This window comes from Rhinolophus ferrumequinum, chromosome 12, assembly GCF_004115265.2.
Source record: "Rhinolophus ferrumequinum isolate MPI-CBG mRhiFer1 chromosome 12, mRhiFer1_v1.p, whole genome shotgun sequence".
Lineage (NCBI taxonomy): Eukaryota > Metazoa > Chordata > Mammalia > Chiroptera > Rhinolophidae > Rhinolophus > Rhinolophus ferrumequinum.
Window position 1 is genome coordinate 36,079,928 of NC_046295.1, and position 12,362 is coordinate 36,092,289.

Here is a 12,362-nt window from a genome sequence, read left to right on the forward strand (position 1 = left end):
CAGATCAGATAACTATTTGTCTTGGTCCATTTCTCTTCATTTTTTCACAGAAATCCCTTACCCAAGCTGTTAACACAAAGCTTTTTTGTTTATGGTAGAAAAATTAGCTCGCTTAATTTTCCCAGTCCTCTAGGAATGACTCTGTAATATCGAGGGGGTTGTTATTCACTCTACTTACATGAAAAGTGAAAGTGATGAGAAGAAGCTGGTGAAAAGCACACTAAAATAAAGGTCCTGTGCCTGGAATTTTGACTCTGGGGGTGAAAAGGAGATTTGTACTCTTCTGTGCCTTGCTGCTCCCCCAGAGCTAACCTGATTGTCCACCTTTCTTTCCCTTCCATGCCTTCTATGCACCTCTCTCAAATTAATGCTGCTATCCCCTGTCGTGCCCTCCCTTTAGTCAAAATGATCACATTGTCTTCTCTTTCACTTTGCAAAATCTGTACTGCGTTAAAAAATACTTGGCGTAAGGTCCTTGGCCAGGAGTCAGGTACCCCCTTGATATTAACTCATGTACACCCCCCCCCAAAGTTTTTAACTTCCGAAATGTTTGGTACACATAAAAGTATTTAAAAGTATTATATAGGTAAATCATGAAGGATAATTATAAAACGAATCCCCAGGAGCTCATCACACATACCCATGGGCCCTTCCAAAGACAGACACACACTTTTGTATCCTTCCCTATCGCACTCTACTTCATTCCGGGGTCACTTCAAACTGAATTTTGTGTTTTTCTTTTCTTTTGTTTTTTGCGTTTTTTATTTTTTATTTTTTTGGCGTTTTCTTCATAGTTTTGCCACACACACACACACAAACATACATATTTCCTAAACAAAAGGTTAGCTTTGTTGGCTTTTTTCCCCATTGTGGTAAAAATGGCATAACCTAAAATTTACGATCTTAACCATTCTTAAGTATATAGTGCAGTTGTGCTAAGTATATTCACATTGTTGGGCAACATTGTTTGCTTTTTGAACTATATAAAAATATCGCGCTCGACAAATTCTCCTAGGATGTTTTTCACTGAATGTGATGTTTGAGATGCCTCTGTGTGGTATGTGTGGCTCTAGTTGGCTTTCGTGGCGGTCTGACATTCCCGTTAGTAATATATCACGATGTATTTGATCATTTTGCTCTTGACTACTATTTGGGTTGTTTCTAGGTTTTGGCTGTTGAGGACATTGCTGCTATGAATACTTTTTGTGTGTCTCCTTGTGCACATTTCTCCCAGGCCTCTGTCTGGGAGAGGAATCAGTGTGTCGTGGAATATGGAATATCTTTAACTCTGAGATATGTGTGCTCTTCCTATGACTGCATGTTACGCTCCCCTGTTGCTAAGCAGCTGCCCGCCGGTATTCGCTCAGGGTGTCTGAATATTGATAGGGGTTCTCTGGTCTGTGCACAGCCCAGCACAGGTTGGGTGGGGCCCAAGCCCAGAGGTTCAGTTGGAAAGGTGTGAGCGCCAGCTCTCAGCCAACATGCTGCACGCTGGCAGCCCGACCCCGGGGAGGCGTACAGAGCTGATGTTCTGAGGGATACGTGTGATTATGTGGGGTGCTCTAGGTTTCTGAAAAGATAATACTATATATAGAAGAGGCAGGGAAGACACTCAGGGTTTTGTTTTGGGGGCACACCATGGTTGGTAAACTCCACACGGACTTTGGCTGTTTTTTATTCACCAGTGTATCCCAAGTGCCATGCACCATATGCTTGGAACTAAGTGAGTGCTCACTTAGTATTTTTGAATGAATGAATGAATGAGTGAATAAATGAATGAAGGGTTTCCTCTGAGACCTTTGCAAACAGTCACAGCTCTTCCGACTATATATACATAGCAATGGTATTTTTTAATGCTCCAAGGAGGTATTAAAATTTAGTGTTACTCCAATTTCCTCACCTTTTAAGTTAAGATTTTAAATGTATCACTTAGCTTAACAGAACATATGTTCTTTTAATATGATGTGTAAATAGTTGATGGTTTATGTCCCAACCCATTAACCCTGGGTAAGAAACCCCTTATAATCTGCTCAGAGTCATATCAAATCGTTAAGGCCTTTAGGCACCTGGCAAAGTCTGATTGATTAAAAATTTGCTTCAGTCCTATTGTAGTCTTGGTGGAGATGAATCTTCTCTAGCAAATGTAATTCCTATAGGCAGCACAGGAATACTTAAAGACAGTATAATCTTATTATGGAAGAACAGTGAATTTCAAAAGCCAGGTTTATTCTACGTGGGTAACATTTTAAAATGAAATTTTGTAGCAATTCATTTGTTCGGCTAAATAATAAAAACATTTAAGTTCAAAACTTTGAAAAGGAAGTTTGCTGTTTCAATTTTTAAAATAAAAATGTCTTCTAAAATTAATGTGCTCAAATAAAAATAATTCTCTTCCATACCACAGCTCGTGGGGAAATTTAATATTTTTTGGTATTTATTCTTCCTGTCTTTTTCCTATATTCTTATATAAGTGCGTATATGAAAACAATGATGTTTTGTATCTTGATTTCCCCCCTCTAATAGACATTTAAGTATAGATCTCTATATATACAACCAATCTCCTTTTGTTGGACATTTCATGATTATATCTATTTTTAAAATTATAAGCAGCTGTAAACAAATTTATGCGTATGTCTTTGTGCACTTGTGCAAATATTTCTGTAGAATAAATTTCTAGAAGTGGAATTGATTGATGAGGGTTATGCAGATTTTACATTTTGATACATATTGGCAATTTGCCCCCTGGAAGATTTGTACTAATTTATATTCCCACTGCTTCCACCCATAGTGGACAGACCAGAAAATATAAAAGTAACTCTCTCTAACAGAAAACCCAGTCGTCGTGATGAACAAACTTTTTAAAAGATTGAAAGATTGATGGGAGTTAAATAATTATTTACATTCCTCATGTATTTCATTGTGTTGGTTTATTTAACCTAAATATTCACTCCCTTTTTGGACACTTGTCCCCTCAACCCCCTAGCGCTGCTTAATCCTAGGGGTTGGTTTTTACCTGCTGATTTTTAAATAAGTATTTTGGGGAGGGTGTTGTGTGATTTTTTTTTTTTTTTAAGATGTGGGTGAAATAACTATATTTAAAGAAGAGTTGGCAACTATATTTATTTTACAACAAGTTGGAGAATAATTCACTTTGTTGACATTTGCCAGCTTTAAGGTGTAGTACAATGCTGAGAAGATGAACGTGGGAGGCACCCATGCTAGCAAGGTCATTTCCAGGTGGTAGTGGACTGATTTTCTTAAGGCCTTATCGAAACCAAGGTGCCAAGGAGTTAGGAGGTGTTCTGTGGAAATGGATGATCAGTTCTGATGAACTGGGTTTCTGCTTACTCTTTCCCTTTAAGAAAACTCGTTTTTAAATAGAAAACTTTATTAAAATCTTGGAGCATTTGTGTTATGCTGGCACACATTGGAAAATACTCTTTTAGACATAGACAACAAAATTCCAGAGGAGAATGGCTGCAAAGAACACCTAGAGCACTAGACCAGAAGCACCTGAGTTTCCAGCCTAACCACCTCAGGTGTGCGAGCACAGGGCCACTCAGTGTAATAGAAATTTCCTTAATCAGTGTCTTCGTCATATTAATTGAGTGCTAAATGGGTAGTGTGTCCATCTCTTAGTTTATTGAAAAGAAAACCTTTTGAGTGCCTACTCTGTGTGCCAAAGACAGTTCTCGGAGAGATGGGACAAAAGTGAGTGAGGTATAAAAATGTTACCTGAAAATCCACTTTCATCTTTTTAAATGGAGAAACAATAGTCACGGTGAACAGAAGTAATTGGGGTGATGTACACAGTGTAGATGTGATCTTCTTGAATATTTACGTATTTCATTGTGTCGATGGGCCTTAGTTTCGCCTAAACATCACCTCTTCCTGGATGGTCGTGCTCTCTCACCACCATAGCACCATTACCAGGTGTGCTGGTAACAGATCCTAGTTCTTGCCTTTTCCAGGCACCATTTTATGTTTTCTTTTTCACCCCCTAGGTGATTTGACTTCTGTTTTTTAATGTTAAATTTTTAAAGAGACTTATGATCTCTTGGAGCCAGATGGCATTAGCTATGGAAATGTCCCCAAACTGAGTGCATGGGTGAATGGGGAAAAGAAAGGATTGTAAATTTCTCTCAATTTCAGTAATCAGTTATGGCTATTCAAGAGCAGGCTGGATTACCTTTCTACTGTACAAACGAAATTGTCTTGTCCTAACCCCCTTCTGCCAAAGGAAGCAAATGATCTGCTCCAGTGTGTCAGTTGATAGAATTGCCTTTGGTGCTAAGCTTCTTTTCCTCCCAAACCTAAGAGTGTGTTTTGTTTTTTCATTTTATTTTTCCCTTTGCTATTTTAGAAGTTATATACTCTATTCCTAGAGTGGTTACCCCACAAATTTTAACGTGTAGATTCAACTCAGTGAAGTTCAAAACTGATCAACAGTTTAACTCATTCTAAATAAAACATTTAGAATAATCATATTAAAGCCTTCTGGATTTACATAACCATTTTGCCCAGTACTTTAGTTCTATCTTATTTGTTTAACTGTCACACATTGTACATTGTTACTAGAATTTCATACAGCCAATATGTGTTTAAGCAGGTTTACATTCCTTCTTGTATTTTAGGTCTTCTAGGATTAATTTTTTTAATTTCTTAAATTTATCCTTTGGAAATTGCCGGTCTATGGTAATAATGTGTCCCAGTTTTGTTTTGTTAGTTTTTTTTTAAATGTCTTTTCTGTCCTCTAAATCAACAGGTGTTTTAAAGGTATTCTACTGGCTTCAGGCTTCTATTACTGCTGTTTAGAAGTTGGCTGTTATTCTCATTGATGTTCTTTTATTAGTAACCTCTTCTGTGTAGCTACTCTCAAGTCTCTAGATCTGCAGTGAAATTATCATGTTTAAAGGGTGTTTTTCTTTTAAAAAATTTACCCTGCTTGTCATGTACTGGGCTTCCTGAACCTGAAACATTTTCAATTCTGGAAGAGCCATTATGTCTTCGAGTATTGTCTCTCTTCTACATTCTCTGATCATCTTCAGGAAATCTCATCAGACACATTCTAAGACATTTCTCACTCTCCGTTCACATGTCCCACTTTTCTAATGTTTTATGCTGCGTTATGGGTAATTTCTTTATATCTGTCTTCCAGTTCATTGATTAGCATCTTCATCTATGTGTAGTATGTGGTTTAATCCATTGTTTGTCTCATTTTAATTGCTGCAGTTTTTCATTGCTACAAAGTTTACTTGCTTTTTTCTTTTTCAGATTTGCTTGGTCATTTTTTTTTCTTTTTTCTTTTTTTTTTTTTTTTTAAGATTTTTTTTTTTTTTATTGGGGAAGGGGAACAGGACTTTTTATTGGGGAACAGTGGGTACTTCCAGGCCTGTTTTCCAAGTCAAGTTGTCCTTTCAATCTTAGTTGTGGAGGGTGCCGTTCAGCTTCAAGTTGTTGTCCTTTCAGTCTTAGTTGTGTCGGATGCACTCCAACCAACTGAGCCATCCGGAAGCTCAGCGGCAGCTCAGCTCAAGGTGTCATGTTCAATCTTAGTTGCAGGGGGCGGAGCCCACCATCCCTTGAGGGAGTCGAGGAATCGAACTGGCAACCTTGTGGTTGAGAGCCCATGCTCCAGCTAACTGAGCCATTCGGGAGGCAGCTCAGCTCAAGGTGCCGTGTTCAATCTTAGTTGCAGGGGGTGGAGCCCTTGCGGGATTCGAGGAATTGAACTGGCAACCTTGTGGTTGAGAGCCCACTGGCCCATGTGGGAATCGAACCGGCAGCCTTCGGAGTTAGGAGCATGGAGCTCTAACCGCCTGAGCCACCGGGCCGGCCCTGCTTGGTCATTTTTGATGGTCTCTTGTTCTTTCATTATACTTTCAATATACCCTTTAATTTTTTATGATAAACATGTGATGTGTATTTAACATACTTTTTTGGGGTCTGTGACTGATATTTCCAATATTTACCGTCTTTGATTCTGCAGTTTTAAAATTTCTTTTAACTCTCGCTCATGGTGACTTGTTTTATGTGTGTGTTTAAATTGTGAACTCATGTTCCTCAGTTGCTTATCTCGGGGATTCTTTGAAGCCTGTGTATTAGTTCCTTGGAAAGAATTTGCATCTGCCTCTGTGTACTTGGGTACTACCAGTACAGAAGCACTTTGGGCTGAGAGCGGTGTTTTCTTTTTTGGGGGAAGTGGGTGTTCGCATGCAGAATATGAATTTCAGTCCCAGGCCTTTGTGAGAACAACTCTCCTATCTCCAGGGAGCTATTATTAGTTATTTCCACTCTACCCAGAGCTAAGGATGAGACTTGTGAGTGTCCCTGCCATCTGCATCTGTCTGGTGGTGTTTTTTTTGTCCCCCTAGTACATCCACTTTGATCTGATCTCCACCCTGTTTGGGTCCTATAAGTTTATCTCTCTTCCCAGCCTCCTGTTTTAATGCCTGCTTCAGTGCTGGCTTCTCTCTCCAGCTTTGAGCTTTCTTGGCATTTCTAGGCTTTAAGGATTTACCCTTAGAGGCCACCTGCATTATTGGATTATTATTATTTAAAAAAAATGATATCCACTATTTTCCAGTTTTTCTAAGCATTTGTTTTAGACTATTGTTAGAAACTGAAGCCCTAGTGGTATATTTATGCAGGCATTTTCACCTTTCACACCCAGCAGTACTGATGGAGCAAAGGTATCTCACAGGTTACCCAACTGGTCACTCTCTGTGATTAAGGCCATAGACTCTTTGAGACACAAAAATGCAGGAAACTTGCCTAGGAGATTACCTTTGACAGGAGCAGGAAGGAGTGGTTTACAAAAAAAAGTATGAAAAAACTGTCCGTTTGAAACTATCTAGTTCTCTTTTTAAGGGATTTTATAATGACAGTATTTTGGAGTGGTGATAATAAAAAGTCTCAACACTTAATTTTTATTCTTTTTAACGTATATCTCTCGCTACATATTTTACTAATTTTCCAGTTAAGACTTGCCATTTCATTGAAGGAGAGTGTATTTGAAAATAGGCAGCATACTATTCCTAAAAAACGTTAGCTCTTTTTGGTAGTTTGAAAGTATAAACTGGACTTTATATTTTGAATTATATTTTGATATTTTGAATTATAGCTTTATTTCTAGTACTGAAATGTTTGTGGTTTTAATCAAATTGGTTTTGCTTGTTTTCAAATAGGCCCCAGGCATGGAAGAACTGGTATGGGAACAGTACACTGTGACCCTACAAAAGGTGAGTGCCGCCCATGTCATATATGCTACAAACATGTTCCTGAGTTCACAGATCATGGCTCCTGTTTCTTATTGCCAAGACACAGTGTTTTTCCCCTTGAGGTGGATAACACATTATAGGTAATATCTGGCAGTAATTACCACATTAGCAAAGATTTGCAAGCTATTCTTTTTTTCTTTCTTTCTTTCATTTTTTTGGTTAAGGTCTGTATAATATGGAAAAAATTATAGATTGTATAGGTTAAATATTAATTATAACTTATAACCCCCCTCAGTGAGTTTTAAGTCCAAACTAAATTTTAAAACTTTGGTTTAGGGATCAGGTAACATGGGTTATTTTCCTTGTCCCATTCCTGATTATATTAAGAGATGTTGAGTTCATCAGATTCTTGAAAATACTCCCCCAGTGGGATTGAAAGTAGAAGTCATACCACACGTAAAGAGATTTGACTTTGTTTTTAGAGTCATTTCACAAGTATTGTCCGTCTTGATTAAATGATGTAATACAAACAGCTTCTAGTGCAGGGAGTCCAGCACATAATCATTGCTTAATAAACGTTAGCTCTGTGCCTTTTTATTCTGACAGCAAAGTTCAAGGTAGGCACGCTAGGTGTGAACGCCACTCCAAACCAGGGTAGCCACCGAGTGTGTGTGAGTGATTTGTGTGCGCAGCTGAGCTGGGCTAGAACTCATGGTTCCCAAGTTTTGTTCCATCAAAATCAGCATCTCTGTGATTTTCCTGGGCCTCGCAGAGGGCTTATTCCTGATCTGAATCCCTCCAGTCTGTGTCGCTTCCTAGAAGGATTGTAAGTTCCTTACATGGAGTCTTCTTTCTTCAACTTCGGGGGCTGTCTTCAGTGAAAATTTGGTTTCTGAATCAGTAGGTATTAAATTAATCCAGATAGAAGAAAACAGATCAGTGCTCAGGTGCTGAAACTTCTGGGGCAGTAATCAGTTTCTTCAGTTGGGGGTTCCCCCCGTAGGTCTCACTTTTCAGTTCTAGTCATCTTCTGATGCTTCTCTGTGCCCTTTCCACCAGCGTTTCACATACCCTTCGAGTCATGGACCCCAAATTTACAAAAGTGAGAGACATTTTAGACCTGGTATGGAGGATGCAGTTTCCTCTGCGTAAAAAACCAGGTACCTGTTGATGGTGCTGCCAAATTCAAAGCCATTTGATTATTGGACAACAACCCAGCCTGTTTTGTGTTGGTTATTGATTGTCATCAGTGGACATAGTGGGCCCCATGTGGGAACTTTTCTTGGAGGGACATTTGTCTTTTATTCTCTGAGTAGATTTTTACATAAATCAAACCCTGATTTAGGGTTATAGTCGCATATACCCGTATCATCCTGGGAGGAAATCTGGGAGCTTAGCTTTTTCTAAACACTCAAATGAATTAGGATGATGTCTTAATCTGGGTTCATTTGTTATACATTTCTAGACCTATCAGGGTGTAATTAATCTTTATTTTCATCTTGCATGCATGTAGAAAAGAATTTAATGCTTTGCTGTCTCATAAGATTTCCAAACTAAGTTTATCTTCAGATTTTATTTTACCTTTAAAACCCATTTACTTCTTTTCACCCTCTATTAAAACGAAACCACCAGCTCATCTAATTTAGAAGCCAAAGGTGTACTTTGAAAATATGGTTTTAGCATGGATTCCATTGTAGCTGAAGGTGTTCCAGCTCAGGCCAGGATATGAGAACAGATATGATTGGTGATTTGATTAGCACAGCCCTATTTGGACAGCAGATGTTATTTCCCATCCCCTGCCAGCTTATAGTGATAACTCCAGTCAGTGCTATCAATCTTTTCCAGCTTTCACAAGGCTGTTTCTTTTAGATAAGGAATTTCCCTTTATAAACCTGTCAGCTAGCTATGATGCTGCTTTATTTTGTTTCTCCTTTGTTTCTGTAAACCCACTGTTCCTGAGCTGTCTCGGTGATTGGTTTAACCTTTATTTTATTGAGTGCTTCTAATAAATCCTGAAAACCACTTATGGAAGGTTTGGGTTTTTGTTTTTTGTTGTTGTTTTCTGTTTCGTTTTGTTTTTGTCAATTTTTCAATTTTTTCCCTCAACTTTAACGAACAGGATTCCAAAAGAGGATTTGGAATTGCAGTGTCTGGAGGCAGAGACAACCCCCACTTTGAAAATGGAGAAACATCAATCGTCATTTCTGACGTACTTCCGGGTGGACCCGCTGATGGGCTGCTTCAGTGAGTGTATTTGCTTCCCACCCCCAACCCCTGCCAGCCCCACTGGTTAGCCCCACACAAGGGGTTTTGGGTGGTGTACACTTTTGAAATTAAAAAATAAAAAAACCTACGTGTGTGTGTGTGTGCCCAGCAAAAAAATGTACACACATGACTTGTATTCATCTTTTGTTGTCAGTATACATTGAGTATTGCAATTTTAATATAGTTTTTTTTCCTTTCTTAAAATGTGTATATATTTTTTTGGCACCCTCTCTGTATATGTCTTCAAGAGGGAATTGAGACCATAACAAACCATGTTTTTTGGTTTTGTTTTTAATTTTTTTTTTTATTAGGGAATGTTGGGGAACAGTGTGTATTTCCAGGACCCATCAACTCCAAGTCAAGGTGTTGTTTTTAATCTAGTTGTAAAGGGCACAGCTCACTGGCCCATGTGGGAATCAAACTGGCGACCTTGGTGTTATGAGCACAGCTCTCTAACCAACTGAGCCAACTGGCTGCCCATAACACACCATGTTTTAACAATCCCTAGTCCTTTGGGAACATCCAAATTTTGGAGTAAGAAGAACAGTTGTTTCCATAGGAAGATTGTTCTGTCACAACTATCATTCCTAGATTTCGGGACCACTTCTGAACGTGGAGTATAACATTGGCATGCTTTTGTTTTGCCCTAATGCCTACCTTACACTTTATATTTATTTTAATTCATGTTCATTAAGAATTTAATGAGGAAACTCTGACTTAGTGATTATCTGATTTTGTAAGAGGACTGTGGAAATTTGGAAAATTTATGACATGAAAACACAAGTTTTCCACTTGCCAGCCTTCTGGTCTGAAGACATAATGCCATTTGAAACAAATGCATGTCTGAGTCCCTCAGCTTCATTTCTCAGGGCAGAATTTAAAATTAATTACGTGACTGCCTTGGCCGGATAGCCCCAGAGTTTAGGTTCTATTGACATTTCAAGTCTCTATGAGTCTATCATAGTTAGTAATCTTTCATAGAGACCAAAGTAGAATTTTAAAATGATTTTTGAGATGATAAAAAATTAAGAGTTAGGGTTCTGTGACTTCCAAATTTCTTTAAGAATCTGAGGCAAGCTCTTCACTTCTTCCCGTTCCAAACACAAGAGGATATAAATCTTCTTCAGGGGCGGCGGGTGGTGGGAGTTTGTTTGTAGACTTCCTGAAGGCCCACTGTGCACCTGGGCTCAGGAGGCCTGATGCAGGAGTTCATTTGTGCTCAGACCTCGCCACTGTCAAGTGGCTCATGGAGGGACCCTGTGGTGGGTCCTTCTCCCTGACTGGTTTCTAGTAGACACTAGAAGTGTCAAAAAGTAGACTGGGTGGTTCCTGGGTTTCTTCCTCAGAAGATCTCAGACTGAATTGACTGATTAAACCTTGGGAGTTATCACACACCGAGCCCTTTAATAAGCATTTCAGATCAATGTGGTGCCTGTATTTGTTCCTAAGTAAATGATTTACAGTGAGTGAACACATGGGAGTTTTTCACATCCCGTTTCCTTTTATTTTTTTTTTCTTTGCAGAGAAAATGATAGGGTGGTCATGGTTAATGGCACCCCCATGGAGGGTGTGCTCCATTCATTTGCTGTTCAGCAGCTGAGAAAAAGTGGGAAGATTGCTTCCATTGTAAGTTCGGGGTTTGTTTTCTGTTTGCCTCCACAGCATTTTGTTTTTAATGCACAGAAGAAAATTACCACTTGCTTTTAAACCCTGGACAGAATTACATAATCTAGGGACCGCTACGTCTTGCATCCTCAGTACTTTACGAGGGTGATGTAATGGATGATGTATAAAGATGTATGTAATTCCTCCGTGGCTCTTCCTTGTCTTTCTTCTAACTTCTTAAGGCCATTGATTCTCTTCTCTGAGCGAGTTTGCCTTGCAAGACAGGTTAGACAATTATTCCCTATAAGAATGAACTAGATTGAGAACAATGGTAAAACAGCATTAATTTAGAAAATAAATTTCAGCTCAAAAACTCATTTGTAAAGGCCCAAACAAGATGTTATATTTTCATAAACTAGAGTTTCTTAGCAAATATTGGCAGTCTGTAGCATTCATTCATTTATTTGCTCACTCATTCATTCAGCAAACATTGGTTGAGAATCAAGTGTGAGCCAGGTGCCACTTGGCCCTGGAGCAGGTTTGTGCTGCAAGGCGTGTTTACTCTAGTGGGGCAAGGGGACACACAAAACGGAGTGTTTGGAATCCAGTGAGTTTAAGGGCCTTGCTAAGGGGTTGCACCGAGTAGGTGGTATTCCATTTTTTTTTCAACTTTACATTATGAAAAATTTCAAACAAAAGAAAAGTTCAAAGATTAATGTAATAAACCCATATATCTTCTATCTCTTAATATTCTGCCATATTTACTCGATTTTTCTCTTGATTTTACAATGTATGTAAACACAGTTTTAATGAACCATTTGAAGGGAAGCTGCAAACATGAGAGTTCAATCCTACTTTAGCATGTATCTCCTAAATAAGGACTTTCTTCTATGTGACTGTTATACTATTATCCTCTAAGAAAATTAATAACTACAATATCATGTACTATCCAGCCCATATCCTAAGATGTCTTTGACAGATTTTTTTTCTTCCCCATCTAGGATTCCAAGTTCATTCATTGCATTTGGTCCTTTATTTTTTAGTTCCTTCTGGGATGGTTCCTCTTTCCCGTCCCTCTTCCCCAACTCCTCTTTTTAAAATGACATTGACTTGCAAGAATCTAGGCAGTTGTATATACAACGTCTCGCTTTGTGGATTCCCATCTTTATAACTTAGTGAATTAAAGCCCCTGGGTGCTTTTCACACTGAGTAGAAGCAAGTTTTTGAGGCACTGTGTTGAAAGTTTTATAATCGTTGTCTGATTTTATTCTC

General features: G+C 38.7%; 1 protein-coding gene across 7 annotated transcripts in view; it reads left to right on the forward strand.

Annotated features, from left to right (window-relative positions):
* Window positions 1-12,362, forward strand: part of TJP2 (tight junction protein 2) — a 112,824-nt gene that overhangs the window by 69,369 nt on the left and 31,093 nt on the right. For all 7 annotated transcript variants that reach the window (XM_033122868.1, XM_033122873.1, XM_033122866.1 and 4 more), the window contains 3 exons: window positions 7,188-7,241; window positions 9,340-9,464; window positions 11,009-11,111. In XM_033122868.1, coding sequence (XP_032978759.1) covers window positions 7,188-7,241; window positions 9,340-9,464; window positions 11,009-11,111 — 282 coding nt within the window. The remainder of the gene's footprint in view (window positions 1-7,187; window positions 7,242-9,339; window positions 9,465-11,008; window positions 11,112-12,362) is intronic.